Source organism: Rutilus rutilus (genome assembly GCF_951802725.1).
Source record: "Rutilus rutilus genome assembly, chromosome: 7".
Taxonomy (NCBI): Eukaryota; Metazoa; Chordata; class Actinopteri; order Cypriniformes; family Leuciscidae; genus Rutilus; species Rutilus rutilus.
This window is the reverse complement of record NC_140221.1, coordinates 6,586,874-6,610,519: the sequence shown is the minus strand read 5'-3', so window position 1 is coordinate 6,610,519 and position 23,646 is coordinate 6,586,874. Positions and strand designations below refer to the sequence as shown.

At 37.7% G+C, this 23,646-nt stretch overlaps 2 protein-coding genes across 4 annotated transcripts; both read left to right on the top strand.

Moving 5' to 3' along the window:
* Positions 1-6,779: 6,779 nt before the first annotated feature.
* Positions 6,780-17,548, top strand: ehd2a (EH-domain containing 2a). Of its 2 annotated transcripts, XM_084414112.1 has the most exons (8): positions 6,780-7,064; positions 7,979-8,080; positions 10,475-10,735; positions 11,638-11,814; positions 12,083-12,180; positions 14,074-14,486; positions 15,411-15,575; positions 15,727-17,548. In XM_084414112.1, the coding sequence occupies exons 3-8, from the start codon at positions 10,512-10,514 to the stop codon at positions 16,297-16,299; spliced, it is 1,650 nt and encodes a 549-aa protein (XP_084270238.1). In that variant the 5' UTR covers positions 6,780-7,064; positions 7,979-8,080; positions 10,475-10,511; the 3' UTR covers positions 16,300-17,548. The 2 variants fall into 2 exon arrangements, with proteins under 2 accessions (XP_084270238.1, XP_084270239.1); XM_084414113.1 differs by lacking the exons at positions 6,780-7,064; positions 7,979-8,080; positions 10,475-10,735 and adding an exon at positions 11,300-11,410.
* A 718-nt stretch (positions 17,549-18,266) lies between these two features.
* On the top strand, positions 18,267-20,637 carry selenow1 (selenoprotein W, 1). Of its 2 annotated transcripts, none has more exons than XM_084413883.1 (6): positions 18,267-18,727; positions 19,274-19,298; positions 19,413-19,466; positions 19,606-19,680; positions 20,104-20,200; positions 20,292-20,637. In XM_084413883.1, the coding sequence occupies exons 1-5, from the start codon at positions 18,699-18,701 to the stop codon at positions 20,179-20,181; spliced, it is 261 nt and encodes an 86-aa protein (XP_084270009.1). In that variant the 5' UTR covers positions 18,267-18,698; the 3' UTR covers positions 20,182-20,200; positions 20,292-20,637. The 2 variants fall into 2 exon arrangements, with proteins under 2 accessions (XP_084270009.1, XP_084270010.1); XM_084413884.1 differs by having other exon boundaries at positions 18,562-18,727; positions 20,295-20,637.
* Positions 20,638-23,646: the final 3,009 nt, after the last annotated feature.

Below are 23,646 nucleotides of genomic sequence, written 5' to 3'. Positions count from 1 at the left end.
TCTCTCTCTCTATATATATATATATATATATATGTATATATATATATAATATATATATAGTTACTTGTAGGTGCTACTACTGCCTTGAATGACATGTATTTATCATAAAAGTCATATGTAGGCCTACTTTCTTAAAATACTCTTATTTAAATATGTAAGACATGTTCAGCCTCTGCCTTTTTCTAGCAAGCCTGGTCATGCTACAGGTAGTTAGGTCCTAGATCTGACAGATTTACTTTTTCTGTAGTAATGAAACAGCCTTAGGGGGGAGGGTAAAATAATTGAGAGAATTTAGATTTGATATTAATTAAAAATTAAGTGGTGTTGGTTGTGACCAAGTAGCATTAGCGATCGCTAAACAAAAAATAAATACATTAATAATAATAATATAAATGACCCCCAACAACTGTCAGACGTAAGACAACCAGAGGACATAGTATATATGACAGACAGGACATAGGGTGGTAAAAGATAGCTTGTTGAAACTGCAAAATGTCACTGTCTGTCAGTGGCGTAAGGCGATGTTTTTTTGGGGAGAAATTCTGTCGATAACAATCTACCTCTGGATCAGGTCGGCTCTTTTTCCCGTCTTTTTCAGCCCTCTACACTCAAGCCATCTCTTCAATTGAATATTTGTATGTTCTTCTACTTCTATACCAGTGAATTTGGCACCGGGGACATCATTCTCGGACAGAGTTAGCAGGTTTAGCTCAGTAGACATCTCGTCCGTAAACTGTTTACATGCGTCTAGCATGAGTGACACGCGCGAGTTTGACCCCCCTAGCAACCGTCGCTAGCTTAATGAATATTAATGAGAAAAGGTGACGTATATCGTGCGGTACGCTATTGACTCTGACAGTTTGACAAGCGTTTCGAACTACTGATTCGAAACAAAATATTTATAAAGGTCTTGAAGCTTCATGAAGCAGTGTTTCGAAATCGCCCATCATTAGTAGATCGCGTCCATCAACCCCCCCAAAGCTTCACAATCCCGTATCTCTTCCTGTGTCGACATTTCATTCGGTAATGTTTGGCAGTTTTGATTTATATGCTGTTTAATTTCTGTTGATAACGTTAGATTAAAAGGCACAAACAGTAAATCACTTGTTTGTTGTTTCTGCTTCTTCTTCGGCTGTTTTGATGCGGAGATTCTGCACTCTTTCAGGAGATGCATAATAGCGCCCCTTACGGTTTAACAGTGAACATTTGGATTGCCGGAAATTTACGTATGGCAAAAAACAAAAACAAAAACGTTAATGCTGGATAAAGAGAAAAGTAAATTCCTTTGTACGCTAACAGTAGACTACACAACACATTTATTATAAATATATATATGTAATAAATTTGTTTTGTAGTCCAAAATTATAGGGTAGAGTGGGGGAAAACGCCCCCCTTAAGGAAAATGTGACGTTACAGTGAAACAAAACATAAATGTGACTAGAATTGCCATCCCGGTTTTGAGTGACTATGGCAGGAGTTATTCACCAAACATTAAAATTGCTCAGCCCTCATAATTAATTAGTATTTTCACTGAAAAATATTTTTGTACAAAGGGGGCATTTTGCCCCAGCGGTGGGGTAAAACGCCCCCCAAGGTGGGGTAAAATGCCCCCTTTCTTACCAACCAGTTTGCTTCATAGATCAACAGCAAAATTAACAGACAATAGTTTTTAATCTCTAAAAGTAAGAGGCAAGTAATGTATCAACATGTATATATATTAATATTTATTTCAGCAATGTCCAAAATAGCCAAATTTAACTACCTTCCATCAGTGAGCTAACTTTGCTAGCAAGCTAGCTAGTTAATGCTCACTTGAGGTAATTTTTTCATGTTTTGTTCAAATATTTTGATTTTACCACCTAGTTATACTGCATTAAGTGTAAAACAAAGGATTTGATAGACAGAAATATTTTATTATAGTAATTATGATAGAGAAACTATGCCCCCAGGGGGGCGTTTTACCCCACAAGCTATGACTTAAAAAAAAAAAACTTTTTTTTAAATATAATTATATTCCTTATAAATACCATATGATCTCAAACTACAGACTTCACTATTCATCTATCATACATCACTGTGATATCCTGCAGAACAATATTGTATTAAACACTTGTTTACAAATATCTGAAAATTATAGCATTTACCATGTAATCCTCTTCTCTTCAAATATGTCACTGGTGTCAGCTTCTCCATAGAGATTTGTATATCCCCGTTATCAACGTAGTGCATAGCAACAGTAAAAATGTATCTTGAACACTTTTAGTGGTTATTTTGGGAAAAACAGGTGGGGGGCGTTTTCCCCCACTCTACCCTATATCTGTTTTCTTTATAAATCAATATTTTAAAAACTGTATTGGATGCCATGTTTATAAGACAGTGTGTAAAACTATGTGAAGAAAGTATTTAGTATGTCACTCAATCAAAAGAGTAACTTAGAATACTTTAAGTTGCCTATATCTCGATCAAAAGAAGTACAGGCCAAATATACTTAGACTTTTCTGTCAGTATAATATTAATAAGTCAAGTTTACTTGAGTATTTTAAGTATATTTCTAAATATACATAAAGTATATTTCTGAGAAGTACATAGACTGAAAGTGTATATTTACAAGAAATATACTAATAATAGCACACTTGAATAAACGTTTTTGTAAGGGTCTCATTGATGTAGATGCAGTGGTTCTTTAATGTTTCTGTTTGGCATGAATGGCTGGTTCTACCCACAACATCCTCTAAAATCTGCCCCACATCACTGTGAAATTTGTCCCGTGGCTGAGTCTTCAGTTTTGATTGACTTTTGAGTTGATAAGTAGTCTTTTTAGCAATATAAATTCTGATAAATTTTAAATAAAACATTATGAAATGTTATTTAAAGAATTAGGATCATGATGTATTTTTAAAGAAAAATACTATTTTATGCATCTATGCTTTCTTTTTGGTTTTGTTGTGCATTACATCTCATTAAATAAGGGTATTCTTGCTTTCAACGAGTCCACAAATTAGCTTTATCGTGCAACATTTTTATATTTCACAACCATGAGCAATAAATGTTATTTAGTAGCAGAAATCACAGGTAATAAATTCTAAGATTACTTTTTTAAAGCTCCTCGGTTGCCTGGAATATGTATTTAGGAAACACAAAACACTGTGATCAATTAGTCTGTATTAATAGACTTCCTCTGTACATTTTATTCAACCAGATTTGTTTAGAACAGAGACTTTATGATGCTTAGGACCCCATGCGAAGGATCCCTTCCTATAAAGGCAGATTTCTATTTTCATGTAAATAACCATTTATACTGTGAAAAGTAGTATTTGTTTAAACTATTTTTCTTTTTAGTGTTCAAACATCTTTATCCCAGCACCATTTTGACAGCGGGATGTCAAGATCAATCAGGTACATGACTTCTTTTTTTACCATCGAGACCACAAGTTTTGTTACGCTTAATTTACATCAGGAGCAACTTCATTTACGTTGTGGGTGTAACTGTTTTAGAAACTGAATAAAAGTGTTTTTTTTCAATGTTCAGTGTTCAATCTGATGTTCTACGCCGCCTTGTAAATATAGACCCAAATAAAGCACCTGCCAAAAGCAACGTCTGTTGTAAATTCAGTTCATCCCCCCAGAAAGGATGTATATCTTAAACTGTCCTTCTTGTTTTTAAAGCTCCTAGTTGAATATATCTAGCCATGGAAGTGCAGTTTATTCAAATGTGGATGTAAATGTCTCACTCTTGTAGTTCCTTGTACTTCATAATTTACTTGAAATAAATAAAAAAGTTCTAGCTTATAATTTGGAAGGGCCTAAGAGCTTGTTTGGTTTTTTCATGCTGTTGGACACACTGAAGGATTCTGGATGTGTAATGACCAGCCCCTGCTGTGGGACCCATCTCACCAGATGATTGGAGGAAAACAGGGACAAAGGACGAGGTGACGAGTATAAGTGGCCCATGGAGGGATCACAGCAGACACGCTTGGGTCTGACGTGTGTACCGAACACTGGGCCCTCTTCTGACGCACAGGTGGCAAAGAGGGCGGATAAGAGTGAAAATGAGAAGCTAAATTGAGTTTTCCTTGTGGATCTTTCCCCACCCTCCCCCTTTCCTCCAAGGGAACTGGAGCTGGTCTCCAACTGAGCTCTGAAACCAAGCCAAACGGTTCTGACTTGATTGGTTGTGTCAGAATTGAAATAACATAAAGTCTCAGAATCTAGATGAACAAAGCCATGAAATGCTGCTAAATTACATTTACAAGAAGACGTTAAAAGTCTGCTCTGGCTGGATTATTCAATAGATTTAGATTTTTTAAATGTTTTTGAAAAAACTCTGCATTGAAAACGGCTGCATTTTTTTAAAGCAAAAATACAGTAAAAACGGTAATATTGTAAAATATTATTGCAATTTAAAATAACTGTTTCTAATTTAATAGATTTTAAAATGTATTGTATTCCTGTGATGCAAAACTGAATTTTCAGCATCCATTATTCCAGTCTTCGGTGTCACATGATCCTTCAGAAATCATAATAATATCTTGATTTGATGCTCAAGAAACATTTCAGATTAGCAATGCTGAAAAGAGTTGCGCTTAATCTTTTCGTGGAAACCGTGATAAAAAAAAAATCTGCATTCTTTGATGAAAAAAAGTTTAAATGAACAGCGTAGAAATTCTTTGTAACATTGTAAATGTTTTTACTGTAACTTTTGATCAAATTAATGCATCCTTGCTGAATAAAAGTATTAATTTTTTTTTTTTTTTTTTTTAAATCCTATTAACCCCAAACTTTTGTACAGGTTTCTATCCTTGCACATTCATGGTGCATGGGCTGGTAAACAAAACATTGAGATGGTCTATGTTGATACAGTTATACCCTTATACTTATAATTGATACCATTTTCATTTTTTGCATGAATACTGTTTGAAAGTTCTGTTAATTTTGTTAACCTTCTATGTATGTACGCAGCAGCCATATCACCATGTAGCCCAACACTGTTAACCCACTGAAGCTAAGCAGGGTTGAGCCTGGTTAGTATAGAATACCTCTCTGTGCTTGGTAAGTTCATGACCCACGGCACGCCACAGACCCCTGCTGCCGTCTTGCTGCCTGGATACCACAGATGGTGCCTGTGCCTTGTCCGGGATGGCTGCTGTCAGTATATGCTAAGGATGTAGGGGAAAGTGGGGTGAGTTGTGCCAGTTTTTACTCAAAGTGACTTTAAAGTGAGGCCATGGCAGTAATGCCTTCAACTTAAGGATGTACATATATTTCAGGATGTGGTGCATCCCTGAGAACAATAACTTTGGATCTGAAATAAATTGTTTCAGAAATATAGCTTTTGGGAAAAAAGTGGTCTCATGGCACAACTTGCCCCTGGTGCGGGGGAAGTTGTGCCTTTGGGGCAATACATTGGGGGTAAATTGTGCCAGTGATTTCTGAAGTAAAACAAAACATTTTAATGTTATGAACCGTAATGCTATATGAAAGCAAGATAAATTCAATACAAAATTACTAATTTAAGGTTTATTTAGATATTGTCACCCTGGAATACCATAGCATGCGTTTTTCCTACTATGGTCAATTGCATAGGGATTTTGTATTGACCATAACTCTGGATCACAGTGTCATAGAGACAAGGGGGCGGGCTCATTTTACTCAGACGACCAATCAGTCTCTCAGGATCATTGTGAAGCTATCAAGCTACGCCCTAGCAACCATTTAGAGCACCATAGCAACACAATATGTGATATTTGTGAATCATTTCAGGCAAAAAGGCTTTAGCAATAGATGCCTGTTGACATAGCGCTGTCTGTCAATTATGTAACATATAAGAATAAAGTGACTATTTCTAAGCATCCTATTGAATATAACGGAATATAACTTCTCTTTAATAACATAGTGCAAACTCAAAACTGAAATCAGTGTTAGCTAAATTAAACAAATAGCAGGCAGGCCTAAGTCAAACAATGATGAGGCATGCCCATCTCCTCACTTCTCAAGATTATCCCCTGTGAGTATGTAGGTCTAGGTGGTCTGGATCTGGCACAACTTAACCCAGGCCCTTTGGCACAAATCACCCCAGACCCACAAGTTTGAAAAACTAGCATGATCCAGCAGTTAAGAGCTAACATCATGCTAACTGTATAGACTCATTGTGTAGCCTACTAAAGCACTAAAACATGTGTGAAATGTTTTCAAGCTTGTCTATAATTGTTCAGACACTACAATCAAAAAACCTTAATCATAGAAATTTTATTTTGAAAGGGAAAAAAATGTTTTTTTGCACTAAAATGTGCTTAACTCTCATGCCATGTGTCTCTCTTCTTTGGAGGATGAGTAGAATTGATTGCTTTTCAAAATTATGTGGTCACATGACCAATTTCTTCTATGGTTTTCCAGAAACAAGGGGTGGAACTACTTCCCCCCCTGGCACAAATCACCCCACTCTCCCCCTGGCACGTCTCCCGGAACTAAAGGCCATGGGTGACCTCCATCTATGGCTCCTATAGATCTATATCTCTATAATCTATAGATTTCAGAGCATTGAGCAACTATATTTTGTAACAGATAAATGTGGGGAAATTATCTTAAGTATGTTGAACTGTTGAGAGAACAGTTCTATCATAAGCTCTGTCCACAATCTTTTAATGGTAAAATAGTAAACAGAAAGACATATACAAATTGCCTGCACATAATTAGTTCCATTCAGTGAACACTTAAGGATGATGATCTAGGCTATAAAATAATAATTCACTGGTTTACTCAGACCTCTCCCTTATAATTGTAACATAAGAAGACTGAACCAGAGGGAAGCACTAGTGCTGAACAGGCGTGGAAAATGGTTGATGTTGAAAGCTTTGCTGTTTCTGACTGCAGAGGAGGACATTTGTCTTCATCCAGCACTGGGACACTGAAGACAATAGGACATCTGCACATCACCACCTGCTAAAACCTATACATAATACTCAAAAGGAAAGCCAAATGACTCAACTTTTACTTTGTGCATTTTGAAGGAAGAAGTAAACTGCAATTGCTGTTGCATAAAGAAAATCTTAACTGGTCCTAAACAGGTAAGACCTTCAGATATGGCTTAGCATTCTCATTTAATCTTTTTTTTTTCTTCTTCAATTTTTTATATGAATATGAACTGATATATGTCAATTAACTTCAGCATGTGTTGGCTGTAGTAAAATGCGAGTTACCTAATCATATTTCTTGTTTAAAGTAACGACTAAAGTAAGATTTCTTTTAAATTTACAACAAAATATTGGATTTTCAAGTAAGTAATTCAAGTAAATTTGATTTCCCATTCATTGTCTGACACCTCTCTTGCCCCATGTTGTGAGAAATTGGGAGTAAGGCAGAGGCGTTGTGTGCGCAGGATCGTCTTTTGATGTGAAAAAAGAAATATTCATTTTGCTTTTGGTGTGAATGGGACTTTACATTTGCAAAAAAATAAATATTTTTTGGTTATTAAAAAACAAACAAGCAAGCCCAGCCCAGGTGAGAAACATTAATACAAAATACTTTCCATTAAAAGTCACTAAGTAATGCAATTAGTAAAAGTACAAGTTAAAAAAATAAAATAAAATTTGTTTAAAGTAACTTTCCCAACACTGGTTGTAACCATCATTGAAAAAAATAACCTTTTAAAATGATATTAGATCAGCCTACATTTGAAATTCAAACCTAAAATAAGATCTTGCCATTAGTGTGTAAGCACTGCAATTATTGCTGTTTATAAAAGCTTACATAACAGTAATTTTTGTACTTTTCTTGTTTTATGCATTACAAAATCCAACACTAAAGCAGTATGAATGTACATGTTCATGTCTCAGTTATGAAGGAAATAATCTCCACAGTTTCCACCCTCAGCCCATGTTTATGAGCTCTAAGGCTGAGCTCCAGACAGATGGCATGACACTATCATTTCTGAATGCTTTATATGTCTCACTCCACCCTTGGACCTTCACTTTCCCATCAGGCAAAATCTGTGAGAGTCCTGAGAAACAGTGGGCTACTCCCCTCTGTTCTGCAGATGTGTCTGGGATAAGAGCACATCTGTTAGCTCTACAGCACTGCCAAAGTGAGTCCATCTACACTTATTGTTAAATGTGATCACTGGGAGCATGCAGTGTAAGTTGTTAAATGCACTTGACAGTGTATATGCTATAGTCAATTATAATAGTTAAACAATGCATTGATTGAAGTATGCGCAGATGAATTTGGCCTAGCAGCATGAACCATAAAGCTAAAGCACCATAAAACTATGAAGTCATTCTTATACTATTATACAATGTTTTTTTAAATGCAACCTAATCAAAACAGGAGTAATACTTTCTAGTCCCTGACCGCAGCATTTTGGACCAGCTGGAGGAGAGATAAACAAGATTGAGCAATCCCTAAATACAATGAATTGCAGTAGTCCTGTCTTGTTGAAATACGTAAATGCATGAATAACGGTTTCCAGATCCCTAAAAGGAAGGAAAAAAACAAAACCTTTTTCCACTATAAAAATCATTTTGTGCAATGGAAAGGTTCAATGGATGTTAAAGGTTCTTTATAAATCCGTAGATGTTGTTGTAAAGTTTTTCTTTCTTCAAAGCAGACCAGGAGACGTTGGGATCACGTTCAAACAGAAGAGTTTCTTTATTTGAGCGCGGCTGCGGTTTCGTCCAACATAATCTAAAGTATATAAATTTACATGGTGTCTTATAGGCATTTTAAGAGGAGGGGCTTTTGAAGGTGGAGACAAATCAAGACAAAGCATAGGCGTTTGATTCAATCAAGAAACCAGTTAGGCAGGTTATCCGACTTGCTCAAGAGAGACAGAACCAATCAGCATAACACTATCATTCAAATGATCCAATCAGCCAGCATAAGGCTCCAAGAGCCATTTGGGTACGAAAGCCCTTTGCAGAACAAAAGGTGAGATTCTCAGTGAATCATTCGTGTGCTAATCCCATCAGTCTGAGTGAAACTGCGCCTTCAAGAGCCATTTACAGACAATAAGGAGAAAACAGGAAAGGCAACTTTGCTGAGCAGAATCATTATCTTACCCTTAAACACTAAATACAATATTATTTACCGTGATGTTATGTAAGGAAGCATATTTGAAATAGATTCTTAAATTTGAATCCTTCAATGTCAATGAAGAACATTTATTTGTAAGAGTGTAAGATAATACTGTGAGCCTTTTAGGGGTAAATAAGGTACAAAGATGTCAACATAGCAGCACCCTCAAAGGGACAAGCTGTTGGACCTCTAAAGAGTGAATTGTACTTGGGTTTTAGGACTTTGACATTTAAATGTCTTGTGTTGGTCAACCACTTTGTTTATAATCTGGGGTTTTCTTCAGTCAGCATTTTCTGATTTCTCTGCACTTAAAATAAATAAAAAAAGTCAACAAATATGTCATATTACTGACTCTCTCTCTATAAATAAATAGATACATAAATGGAAAATGAAATAAAAAGGTAAGTAGAACAATTAAAGGGGTGGTATAATGCCCTTTTCACAAGATGTAAAATAAGTCTTTGATGTCCCCAGAGTGTGTATGTGAAGTTTTAGCTCAAAATACCCCGCAGATATTTTTATATAGTATGTTAAAGTTGTCAATTTGACAATTTGTCAATTGAGTGTGAGCAAAAACGCACCGTTTTGTTTCTGTTCCTTTAAATGCAAATGAGCTGCTGCTCCCGGCACAGGGGGCGGAGCTTCAACAGCTTGCACTTACACAGACATGCACTGAAAATTTCTAAAACTTTTAGCCTTTTATGTTCAAACCGGATTCAGACAATGATGGAGAGACGTTTCTGAATGGTTGATGAATTTATGTAGCTGATGTGTAGTTATCTTCTAGTCATTGATTAGCATATTCTGTCTTGATAATCTATAAATTTTGTTCAGGTGGTGGGGTTTATGTAAATGTTAGGGTTGGTGATGTCACTAACCCGGGAGGAATGTTGTGTAGTCCCTACCAGCCGTTTGTTGTAGTCCTTAAAAAGTGAATTCTTTAAAAGCAAATATCTCCCTTTGCTTTGAACTTTGAGCATCGTAACTTTGCAGATGTTGTTTATGATCAACCAGCAACATTACACACTAACTAAAGTTAGAAAAGTGAAATCATAATCAACCACCCCTTTAATCAACATTTCAGAATTCTGAACAATTTAGAATTCAGTGAGTGTGCGTGCGTGCGCGTGTGCATGCGTGCGTGCGAGCGTGTGTATGTGTGTGTGTGTGTGTGTGAGCGCATTACTGATTAGTCGACTCCTTCTCTGTGACAGGCATCTGGCAGGCATTTGTGACAGGCATCTTTTTTCACCTATAAATGTTGAAGATGTGTTGTTTTATTGTTTAATTTTGTGAAGTGAAATTCTCTCTCTCTCTCTCTTTCTCTCTCTCTCTCTCTCTCTCTCTCTCTCTACAATTAAAACCATACTATATTCATTCATTTGTATTATGTATGTACATGCAGGAAAACTCTACTGAAGCTCTCAGACCGCTGCAGCCCAATGGCTGGTAAAGAAATGAAGAACAGGGGTGGTAAATGTCTGAAGGAAGTTCATACAGTTACTGAGGCTTTAAAGACCCTCTACCGGCAAAAATTGCTCCCTCTGGAGAAGTATTATGGTTTCTCCGATTTCCACTCATCAAGCCTTGAAGATGCAGACTTCGACAACAAGCCCATGATACTAGTGGTGGGTCAGTGCTCTACAGGCAAGACCACTTTTATCAGGTGAATAATAATTGCATCTTTCTTCAGAACAATACGCATAGTTATAAGTGCTATAAAATTCATAAAAACTTGTTACATGTGAATTAATAAAAGTTTTAAGATGTTAAAATGTTTAAGATATATTTCACATCTTGTAAGTAATTATGTAATGTGATGTAATGCATCTTTTACCACTGTTATACAAATATTATATTATATTATATTATATTATATTATATTATATTATATTATATTATCCATTAAACAGGCAAGAGTGGAAAATGATTAAAAAAATAATAGTTTTATATCTGGGCTACATGCATCTCAGGGGATACAAACATTTCATAATGTGCTAAATAACATCATGAACAACATGTGACTTGTTTTTCAGCATCATAAGACAATGTTCATAATCTCTTTTTTTTTTTTTTTTACTGAGGAAAAGATTAATATGTAATTACTTTCCACAAAAGTCAGAATGTCCTGCACCATTGGCAGCAGTGTTGATTTAGGTCAGGCGTACTAAACGATCCCAGAAAACTTGAACAAAGCCATGTGACCCACAATCTTAAAACAGGCCCAATTATGATACATGAAAAAAGTACTGGATGAGAAACTCTTTCTCACGCCTCCTACAAGAGACTGAAGAGTTGTAGTGCACATTGCCTGTTTAAGGGATTATATAGGTAGTAATAGGTAAGTTAGTTGTTGGTACAAGTATTGGGTAAGTTTAACTGATGTAGAATATGCAGAATAGGGCATTAATATGTGCTTTATACATTTCATAAACAGCCAATATCATAATATGCATGCTGTTCAGCAACTAGTTAATAGTGAGTATTGGACCCTAAACTAAAGTGTTACCAATTATATTCTATCATTATTATGATCTAGTTTAAGCAGTGTGTTCTTATGTGTGGCAGATATCTTCTCGAACAAGAGTATCCAGGAAGCAGAGTAGGCCCAGAACCAACAACCAACAGTTTCACTGCTATAATGCATGGAGAGACTGAGGGAATTATTCATGGAAATGCTTTAACTGTGGATCCCAACAAGCCTTTCCGCAAACTCAGCCCATTTGGAACAACTTTCCTCAATCGGTAAGTGAGACAGAAGCAATGATGCAATAAGAAGAAATAATAATCACAAGGGGAAAACTCTGTTGAATGTGGACTGAAAGAGTCAAAATCACTCCATCAGCAGAGATTACTCTTGTGAAAGGGTGGACATAGCCTGGATATGAAAACACTAATGCATCATTATTTGGCTCAAGCTGACGGTATCCCTTTGAGGAAGCATCTGTGGATGTTTTTCCCATGTTCTGTCAATTTGAAAGATACTGAATTAGATACATCTGCTGTTTCTCAGATTCCAGTGTGTACATCTACCCAACCGAGTCCTTGAGAGTATCAGCATCATTGACACACCAGGGATCCTGTCTGTGGCCAAACGCAAAATGAGTAGAGGTACAAAGTGTCATAAACAGTGCTGTACACAACCAATGAAGGGATAAAACGACTTGCATGCAAAATCATAATTTTCAACCAAGGCCTGCCTTTATACTCCATATACAAGTAAAGAGGTGGAGTTGAATTTCTTCTCAGTGATGTCGCCCTCAGGAGATTGCAGTGCTCTTTGGTGCACATTATGCGACAATATAGGGCGAATTATAGGGCTTTTTTGTGCCCTTGAAGAGCACTTCGGGAAGGGGACGCTGTTCCAAATGGAAATGAACAACTGAATCCCTTCACTAAGGGCCCTTCTATAAGTCTGTTAGTAAAAGGTTCTGATCACTTTAAAGGGTTAGTTCACCCAAAAATGAAAATTCTGTCAGTAATTACTCACCCTCATGTTGTTCCAACCCCGTAAGACCTTTGTTCATCTTCGTAACACAAATTAAGATATTTTTGATTAAATCTGAGAGCTGGATCACTCCTCCATAGGCTTCTAAGGGATTGAAACTTGCTGGCCCAGAAAAGTTAGTTAAAATAGTCCAAGTGACTACAGTGGCTCAATCTTAAGTTTATCAAGCGGCGAGAATACTTTTTGTGAAAAAAAAAAAAAAAAAAAACTTTATTCCACTATTCATTTCCTTCTCTCTGGGCCTCGAGTGAGTTCACGTAGTAAAACAGCGCAGCGCTTCTGTGTTGTACGTCACACATAGGCTCACTATTGGCCGACGCTGGTCATGTGTGTGATGCGTGTGACGTACAATACAGAAGCGCTGCGCTGTTTTACTACGTGAACTCACTCGAGGAAATGAATAGTGGTATAAAGTCGTTTTTTTGTTGTTGTTTTTTGCGCACAAAAAGTATTCTCGTCGCTTGATAAACTTAAGATTGAGCCACTGTAGTCACTTGGACTATATTAACGATCTCTTTAATAACTTTTCTGGGCCAGCAAGTTTCAATCCCTTAGAAGCCTATGAAGGAGTGATCCAGCTCTCAGATTTAATCAAAAACATCTTAATTTATGTTCCGAAGATGAACGAAGGTCTTACGGGGTTGGAACAACACGAGGGTGAGTAATTACTGACAGAATTCTCATTTTTGGGTGAACTATCCCTTTAAGGAAGTAATTTTATCCTTTATGGTCTTGTGACTGAGGGTGATACATATAGGTAAAAGTAACTAGCAGGATCCAAAGTTTAGGGAACACACTAACACTAACACACACACACTGGATTTTGTTGGGTTTCCATGTTTTATAGGGGACATTCCATAGACATATTGATTATAATACTGTAGAAACGGTATATTCTGTCTCCCTAATTTTTTTTGTTGCAATTTTAGATAAAAAAGAAAAGAAAAAGATCATTATGTATATAAGCTTGTTTCCTCATGGGGACCAAAAAAAGGTCAACATTTACTGGTATTACTTTACTTGTGGGGACATTTGGTCCCCATAACGTAGGAAATACAAAGACCACACACACACACACACACAAATAAATAATGCATTAAAAAAAAACAAATATCATCTTGAAATGTACAGTAACATTCCAGGTGAAGATAATGAGAAAATGACATTCTCTTTCATTGCTTCTTTTGCCAAGTACATTAGAGATTCAAGTGCCCTTCTCCCCCTAAAGTCCTCACTTCAAGGGCTCTGACTTTCGTTGGCTCCCTCGAGATCCACTTTGCTGCAGAGTTTAGCTCTACCCCTGATCAAACACACCTTCATATAGCTTTCTAGTAAGACCTGAAGACCTTGATTAGTTTGTTCAGGTATTTGATTACAGTTCAGACACTGAGGGCCAGAGTAGGGCATAGGGACTCTCACATCCAATTGAAGTTTGCTCATAGTTTATATCTGATCAAACACCTGTGCATTACCTCAACGTCTCTTTCTTCTTTCAGGGTATGACTTTCCGGCAGTTATCCGCTGGTTTGCAGAGCACGTTGACCGCATCATCCTCTTGTGTGATGCACACAAACTAGAGATCTCTGATGAGTTCTCACACACTATAATGGCATTGCGAGGCAATGAGGACAAGCTCAGAGTGGTGCTCAACAAGGCCGACATGGTGGACTCCCAGGAGCTGATGCGAGTCTACGGCGCCCTCATGTGGTCCCTCGGGAAGGTGTTCTGCACTCCAGAGGTTCTGAGAGTCTACATCGGCTCCTTCTGGTCCTCTCCAATGCGTATGACAGACAATCGGAAACTGTTTGAGCAAGAGGAGGAAGACCTTTTTGCAGACATTCTGAACCTGCCACGAAATTCTGCACTGAGGAAACTCAATGATCTGGTGAAACGAGCACGGCTTGTGAGGGTGAGGACCTTTGAGCTTATCAAATGAACTTCACTTTTAATCCAAGTCTGTTAGCTTTGAGGTCATCTATGTTAGAGGATTGAGAAGAGTTGACAAAATTGTCATTGAGCAGATACACAGGCTTATGCATTTAAGTCTTTCTCTTCTAAGAAAAAGAATAAAAAATATTTGTGTTACATCAACATACAACCTCTTTTGACAAGCTGTGATGTAAACCCTTTCTTAATAGGACAGACCTTTCAACATGTAGCATCTGAACTTCCTGTTTTATTTGGAAATACAGCAGGGTGGGGGTGGGGGTGGGGACTTTTGTTCATCTTCGAAACACAAATGAAGATTTTAATGAAACTTGATATTTGATGTGTGTTGATCAATGTATCAGCATATGCAAATAAAGGTCTAAATTAAATTATCATTGTCCATCATTTAAAAGTGATTGTGTCTCATCAGAAGATCTGGATTAAACCGCTCAATTTATGGATTGCTTTTACAGTTTCTTTATGAACTTTTTGAAGCATCAAAGTTTTGGTGAAATGCTTTTTCAATGGAGGGACAGAAGTCTCTCAGTTTTCATTAAAAACATCCTCATTTTTGATTTAAAGACGAACGAAAGTCTTTTGGGTTCGGAACTATGAGGGCGAGTGATTGATGACAGAATCATTTTTTTTTTGGATAAACCATGTAATTATTAATTATGCTGCATTTCTTCTACATAATATGTGACACACAGCTGCTTTTGCTTGAGATTGCAGGAGCGATTGTCTTGAAGATGAGAATACATGGAATTTGTGAAAGGTGTCTTTTTTTGACTAATGATTTAGTTGCTGTGATTGAAATGCATCTACCTGCTTGTTTTGTTGCGGTCAGTTGATGTAGTCCTACTAAAACATTAACGTGGCTTCTCTTTCCTTTCTTCACCCACAGGCCCATGCTTATATCATTGGCTCTCTAAAAGAAGAGATGCCTTTTATTTTCTGCAGAGGAAAAAAGAAGAGAGATCTAATCTATGACCTTCCCATCATCTACTCAAGAATCCAACAGAGGCATCAGATTCCACGAGGAGATTTTCCAGATTGCGCCAAGATGCAGGTGTATAACGGTTCAAATACTTTATAATCAAGCATGCCCATTATGAAATTTAATTTCTGCTGCTTCTATAAGCATGATAATTAAAAGTAAGTTACACTACAGCATATGATATCTGTCTGACAAGCAGTTTAACTCTCACATCATCACACAGGAGCAACTCATGAGTCACGACTTCAAGTTTAAAGGCCTCAAGCCTAAGCTCTTAGGTGGGTTGGACGAGCTCCTAAACACTGACATTGCCAAGCTGATGCCTCTTCTACGCCAAGAAGAAGAAAAGGCAGCTGACCAGCTTTTGGTGCAAGGAGGACCTTTTCAAGGGTCTCACATGGGCCCTTTCATTGTGGGGAACCCATTTCATCGCTCTGGATCCAATGGAGAAAGTGATCTTGTGTCAGATGAAGAATGGGTGGTATCAAAAGATAAACCAGAGTACGATGAGATCTTTTACAACCTCTCGCCTCACGAGGGCAAGCTGAGTGGGACTAAAGTGAAGAACTGGATGATGAGCACTCATCTGCCCAGCTCAGTTCTGGGACGGATCTGGAAGCTGGCAGATGTGGACTGTGATGGCATGTTAGACGATGAGGAGTTTGCTTTGGCCGGCCATCTCATTGAGGTGAAGCTGGAGGGCTTTGGGCTCCCTCATGAGCTACCTGCACATCTAGTGCCGCCCTCCAAAAGACCACGCAAGATCTCTGCCACAGAGAATAGAGACAATGAATAGTCTGCAGGTCTTTAAGGAGCTATTACGCTTTTTTTTAAATTTTCAACTTTCTTTCATATGTGATGTTGCTGTTTGAGCATGAAAACGGTCTGCAAAGTTACAAAGCACAACGTCACTCCGAAGGGAGTTATTCTCTATATCAGTGCTCACTGTTTCTAAACTCCTTGAAATGCCTCGATTGTAGTCTTTGAGTTTTATCTGGGAATGACCATGTCATAATATTCATCATTTAAATAATTCCCGTCCAAGGCAAAACTGGTCCAGCTGACCAATCAGATTGCATTTTGGAAAGAGGGGCTTCATAGAGACAGGAACTAAACAGACTTGCAGAAACAATGTCAAATATATAAAAAAAAGTATGTGTTTTTTGAACATTCAAGCATGAAAACCTATTCTAGTAGAACAAAAGTAAGACTTTGTAAAAGGGCATATTATGGCCTCTAATGATTATGATGATGTTTATTCAACATGCAAGTCATGAATAATACTAATGTATTCACTCATATAATGCCTAAAATCACTAATAGTTTGCAAAGGTTGGACGAATAAATCCTCCATATAATCTCAGTTAAGAGACCAGTTGTTTTGATGGTTCAGATTGCCCAAGGGTTGGGAACAGCTTGTTCTGTCTTGGGTTGTTGCAGAAACGCCCTCGAGAGTGTTGCTGAGGAACAGACATGTCAAAACTTAAGTGTTGTAGAGCCTGAAGGGCCTGCATTTAAAATTATAGTTGTCAAGTAAAATTTATTTAAAAACAACAACAACAACAACAACAACTGTTGGTCAATAAGTAATTGCAGTCAAGTAATTGGTCAAAAAAATCTTGCTATCTTTTTAAGAGTTTGTTTAGACTATGAGTTGTAGCAAAATGTTTTGATTTTTTTATTTTGCACATATTGTGGAATATTACTTAGAAGCTGTATAAAAAGTCTGGATATTATTTTATAGAATAATGACCATTGTCACAATATACAACTAAGCACCTGTTCAGGAAACCTACTGTGTATAATATGTCCATTTATTGCACAATAAATTGTCAAGCCCAATTGCATACAGACACAGACTGTCTTAAGAACTAGTCTGACCAACTAGAAGTAGGTTAATGAGTAGAAAAGTTATGACCAAGCCTCCTAAGAAAAAAATATGTAATTTATTATAAAAACCCATATGTAAGTAAACTTTAGGAGTTTATGGCTGTTTATAATAAACTTTCATCTGCTCTCGCTCGGTTTTTACGCGTGGGCTCTCAAACTTTGTCCTGTGCAATCGTGAATCCCTTTCTCTAGAATTGTCTTCTCTACTGGATTTGATGTTTCCAGAAGCTTTCGACCACCAGACTTTCACGACTGACTGATGAAATAATTGTAGCCTACCTTTAAATGGTAAATAAATTACGGATTCACCTTTGCTTCATCATGAGATAACATTTTCAAGCTGATTTTAGCAAGCAAGTTCTCTAATTATTTTATTATTTAATAGTTATTTTCCAGTTAGGCCTAAGTGCTTATTGTAAATATAGAATTGTATGCAGTGAACTGATCATCAGTAGACTAGGCTATATCGGCAAAAGCGCGCGACCCGTGTCAACACTCGTTGGTTTTGCAGTCCGTGCGTTTTTCTTCACGAGACATAACTTTTGTGTAATTCATTCATCAAGCGCACCATCGAGTGGAAAAATAGACAGTAAAAACTAACAATAGGCTATAATTAATTGCCGACTGAGTAATGAGAATGTTAAAAAAATAAAAATAAGGGGCGTTTGTTGCGTATGTGTATAATAAGCCTCTGAGAACCTGAGGTGAGTAAAAATGTGTTTTATATTTGGTAATGTATTTGCACGTGGAGGCCTATGATGGTTGAACCATCATGGTTCTTTTTGTCTTCGGATACCATCCACATTGAAACGCAATGAAGCATGCCGAAGATGGTGGGCAAAGGGAACCTCAGGTAGAGGTAGGTCTAAAAACACTCGAGGAGAAGACATCAGCAATCACAGACATTCGCACGGGATTAGATTTCCCAGAGGATCGCTGAGTTCGCCGAAAACAGTAATTTGCCATGGGATTTTTTACAGAGGTTGTGTGAGAAAAACACTGACATGACAGATTCGGACGGGATTAAAATAGCAAAGAACAATAGTCGACTCCAGTCTGAATAGGGCTTAAAGGGCTGCTCCGTAGTGAACAGGAACTGAATGAAGTCTCGCGAGGGGTGTGTGTGTGCTCTGCGGTGCATGATGCGTCAGTTGCCCCGCCTCGAGTCTTTCGTAACATCCCAGGAAATAGCAGCAAAACAAAATTCCAGAACAGAAAGTAATTACATACATCAGTTGAGTGTCTGCACACACACCACAGCACAACCACCGCTTGATCCAGTCAAGACTCACAGCACCTATCAGGATGACCGTCAAAGTTCATATCATTTACTGGTAGGTTATATTATTGCACTAGGCGATTTATTTTGCGACACTGTTGACGCTCAAATCCAGTTTTTCGACAGAGGCTTTTTCCTTTTTTTTAAGAACCTAAACCTGACTTATAAACACGCTAAGTTTAGCCTAACACGTTCGAAAAAAGAAATGTTTAACCAATTAAAGCTTACGTATGTGTCGTACAATAATAATGACGGGAACTGTCAGGGTTGCTGTTTTGTTTGTTTTGTTTGTTGCTCAATGTGTTCTGGTTGTTAGGTGCGACCCTGCTTTTCTAATGAGTTGAATTGTTTGGATTCTTGCATAGGTTAAATATTTTCAATTTACATAATAAGCATGTTCGCGAACCATGACTGGTGGCTTATAAGACTGGAATCAGAAATGTTAAATAATGCTTTCACCGATTCCCTCACTTTGCACGAAACTGTCGTAGGCTATAAACCCTAGTTACCATGCAAATTAAGGTTTGACCAATGAGGTGAATATCATTTAAATGTGTGTGTGTGTGTGTGTGTGTGTGTGTGTGTGTTTGTCATCTCCTAGTGGTGGATGAGGGTACAGGCCCAAGGTAGGTTTTATTTATTACTTGTATGTATTGTGTGTATATCATAATGGAATATAATATTAACGTGTGGAAGAATCTTTTGCATCTATACATCTGTCTCTTTTGTTATTCAAATAGTTCACCAAACTCAAGACGTTGCTTGAGGATGAATTCCCAGGCGAACTTGAGATCGTATGTGATTTAAATGATTGCCATTTTTTATGCTGTAATTCTGAAAATAAAAAAATATATTTTTAAATGTGTACAATTGGGCAAAGTGTTGTTTTCTCATAATTATCTTTCTGATTTTACTATGATTTCTCATGCTCAGACTGGTGTGGGTACACCATCGACCACAGGCTGGTTTGAGGTGGAGGTAAATGGCGAGTTGGTGCACTCAAAGAAGGTAAGAGTTGATGATCCTCTCTCACTGTTATATATTGCATTTACCATTATATGACGCCTGGCTTCATACTGTTTCTCACTTAAACTGTATTTTAAGTCGGCATGAAACAGACGTTGAAATAGTCTTTTCTTCATTGTTGTGACATGTATCCGAGTCAGACATCAGGCTTATTCGACTTGAACCGGCGCTGCACAAACCGATGGGTGAATGACATCAAAATACGGCGAGAGCGAATAGAGAGCAGACGGCTCCTTATGCTTTTGAATTGCTCTTGCGGTACTTTGATGTCATATACCGATCGATCTGTGCAGCGCCGGTTCAAGTCGAACAAGCCTATCTTCTTGAACCTTGTTTGCTACTCAAATCTAAAGTGGTAAAGTACAGCTGTAATATTTAATATTTGTCTGATATTTTCTTTGACAGAATGGAGATGGGTTTGTTGACTCCGATTCAAAACTCAAAAAAGTTGTGACTGCCATTGAGGTGGCCATGAAGAAATGAGCATGACCGGATCATAGAGGTGAGAATAATCCACCATAGAGCCCTTTTGTTATTGTATTCTTGTCTTTCTATCTTTCTTTTTAATTCTATTTTGTCTTGTATTCTCTCAGCAGCTTTTCTTCTCTGTTTGTTGGACTCCTGGGCAGGGCAACAATGATGGTGACATCCAAAGTGTTTTCTGCATGGATGTTGCTTGATGCTATCCGCTCTTCCCGGGAGAAGACACTCAGAGCAGGAAACTCTATATGTAAACTGCTTCAGATAAACGCTTTAATGGTTGAAAAAATTAAGGGAAAATAAAAAATGGACAGAACATGTCAAGTTGTGGTACTTTGGGCCTTTTTTTTTTTTTTTTAAGTTTTTCTCATTGTGTTTGCCTCTGTTACAGCACACAAGTTTACGAAATATTTTGGCATTGTTCAAGATTTTCATGCAATAAAAAATGTTAAAGGTGAAGTGTTGTCTTTTATTTTTCTACACTTTTTTAAATTGCTGTCATTTTAACAAAAAAGGTGGCAGCACAGACATTATCCATAATGTGTTATTTAGCGAGGCATAATGTGAATGACCCAGAGTCTGTCATAGAAGGATTTGGAGCATTACCAAAACATAAAATAGAGGGAGATGATGAAACTGTAAAGGGACAATTGATACGTTTTACAATCTTGCCATTTTAGTTCCATTCAAATATTTAGCTTTTGTGTAATTCACAGTTATATAGCCTACAGATGAGCCAAAACATTATGAACACCTGCCTAATATGCTGTTGGTCCTCTACGTCCTGCCAAAACAGCGTCGACCCGCTGAGGCATGGACTCTACAAGACCCCTGTGGTGTCTGGCACCAAGACATTAGCAGAAGATCCTTTAAGTCCTGTAGGCTGCGAGGTGGAGCCGCCGTGGATCGAGCTTGTTGGTCCAGCACATCCACGGATCTGGGTAATTTGGAGGCCAGGGCAACACATGTTCCTCAAACCATTCCTGAACAATGTGCACAGTGTGCCACTTCCACCAGGGAACACCCTTGTCATGAAGGGGTTTACGGTACTTGCTCTGCAACAATGTTTAGGTATGTGGCATGTGTCAAAGTTACGTCCACATGAAAGACTGGACCCAGGGTTTCCCAGCAGAACATTATCCAGAGCATCACACTCCCTTCACTAGCTTGTTGTCGTCCCACAGTCCATGACTTCACCAGGTAAACGGCTCACGTGTACACGGCCATCCACGTGATGTAAAAGAAAACAGGACTCATTGGACCAGGTGACTTTCTTCCACTGCTCCAAGGTCCAGTTCTGTCGCTCGTGTTCCCGTTATAGGGGCTTTCGACAGTGGACAGGGGTCATCATAGGTACTCTGATCGGTTGGTCTGCGGCTACACAGCCCCATACGCAGCAGAGTGCGATGCACTGTATGTTTTGACACATTCCTCCCATAATAATCATAAAAATGTTGTACGATTTGTGCCCCAATAGACCTTCTGTTGGCTCGGACCAGACGGGATAGCCTTTGTTGCCCTCGTTCATCGATGAGCCTTGGTCACCCAACACCCAGTCGCTGCTGGTTTGTGGTTTGTCCCTCCTCAGAACACAGTTGGTAAATTCTCACCACTACTGACCGAGACAACCCAAAACACTTGCCGTTTTAGAAGCCCTTTTCACACAGAGATTCCAGTGAGTGGAGGCGGGGCTAATTTGTAGGGTAGAGTGGGGGAAAACGCCCCCCTGGGGTAAAACGCCCCCCACCTAATGTTCCCAAAATAACATCTAGAGGTAGTTAAGATACATTTTTACTGTTGCTATGCACAACGTTGATAACGGGGAAATACAAATCTCTATGGAGAAGCTGACACCAGTGACATATTTGAAGAGAAGAGGATTACATGGTAAATACTATAATTTTCAGATATTAGTAAACAAGTGTTTAAGAGAATATTGTTCTGCAGGATATCGCAGTGATGTATGATAGATGAATAGTGAAGTCTGTAGTTTGAGATCATATGTTATTTATAAGGAATATAATTATATTTTAAATAGTTTTTTTTGTTTTGTTTTTAAAGTCATAGCTTGTGGGGTAAAACGCCCCCTACGCTGAGGGGTAAAACGCCCCCCTGGGGGCATAGTTTCTGATTACTATAATAACATATTTCTGTCTATCAAATCCTGTGTTTTACACTTAATGCAGTATAACTAGGTGGTAAAATAAAAATATTTGAACAAAACATGAAGAAATTACCTAAAGTGAGCACTAGCTAGCTAGCTTGCTACTACAGTTAGCTCACTGATGGAAGGTAGTTAAATTTGGCTATTTTGGACATTCCTGAAATAAATATTAATATATATACATGTTGATACATTACTTGCCTTTTACTTTTAGAGATTAAAAACTATTGTCTGTTAATTTTGCTGTTGATCTATGAAGCAAACTGGTTTGTAAGAAAGGGGGCATTTTACCCCACCTTGGGGGGCGTTTTACCCCACCGCTGGGGCAAAACGCCCCCTTTGTACAAAAATATTTTCAGTCAAAATGCTAATTAATTATGAAGGCTGAGCAATTTTAATATTTGGTGAATAACTCCTGCCATAGTCACTCAAAACCGGGATGGCAATTCTAGTCACATTTATGTTTTGTTTCACTGTAGTGTCACATTTTCCTTAAGGGGGGCGTTTTCCCCACACAGAACCGCATATACTAAATGAAGCAAGGCTGTAGAGTTACATTCAAGCTATTTCAAGGTATGAAGAATTTTTTTTCAAGGAAAAACGTTTAAATATGTCATTTTGGTGATCAGAGATGAGTTTTAAGGGATAAAAGGATTGACTACAGGGGAACTTTAAAGTTGGCAGAAACGAAAGTTATGATAGTCTTTTGTTTATTCTTATTCTTTATTGTGATGAATATCCAAGTAAAATAACTTCTCGAACAATAAAAAAATGTATGGTGGGACTTGATTTTGTCCATCGTTCATTGAATCGTTGTGGTTTTCTATTGGTGGATATCCCTCATGTCCGCACATGTACATCACGAAGACGTCATATATGTGTGTTTACATCTGGAAGACGTATTTTTTAGAGTGTTTGCTCATCTGCATTATGTCTATAGGATGTTTTCTGTCAAATAGACGTTTAGAAAATGTCTTTAAGATGTTTTATGATTTAGAATGTATGTAAAATTGACATCTTAAAGACGTCTATCAGATGTTAGTGAACAGCAGATGCTTTCCAGATGAAGTTATCTTTAACAGACATCTTGCAGATGTATGTGTGCTATCTGTGCGTGACAGACAGGTTGTCCCACCCTCGTGCCAGTACAACACATCATCAGAGAAGAGAAGAGAATTCGGGAGGGGAAGTTATCTTTATTAAATATTATGAGGGCACATGAATAAAGTAAAAAACAAAAACATTTATAATAAATTATCCAATATTTTATTAAAAATATAAGAATAGTCAATTTTGATATAATC

Excerpts from the sequence above, each read along its gene's own strand:
- ehd2a (XM_084414112.1), top strand. The coding sequence starts at position 10,512 with ATGGCTGGTAAAGAAATGAAGAACAGGGGTGGTAAATGTCTGAAGGAA. Across the intron at positions 12,181-14,073 it reads CAAACGCAAAATGAGTAGAG|GGTATGACTTTCCGGCAGTT; the intron begins GTACAAAGTGTC and ends TTCTTCTTTCAG. Across the intron at positions 14,487-15,410 it reads AACGAGCACGGCTTGTGAGG|GCCCATGCTTATATCATTGG; the intron begins GTGAGGACCTTT and ends CTTCACCCACAG.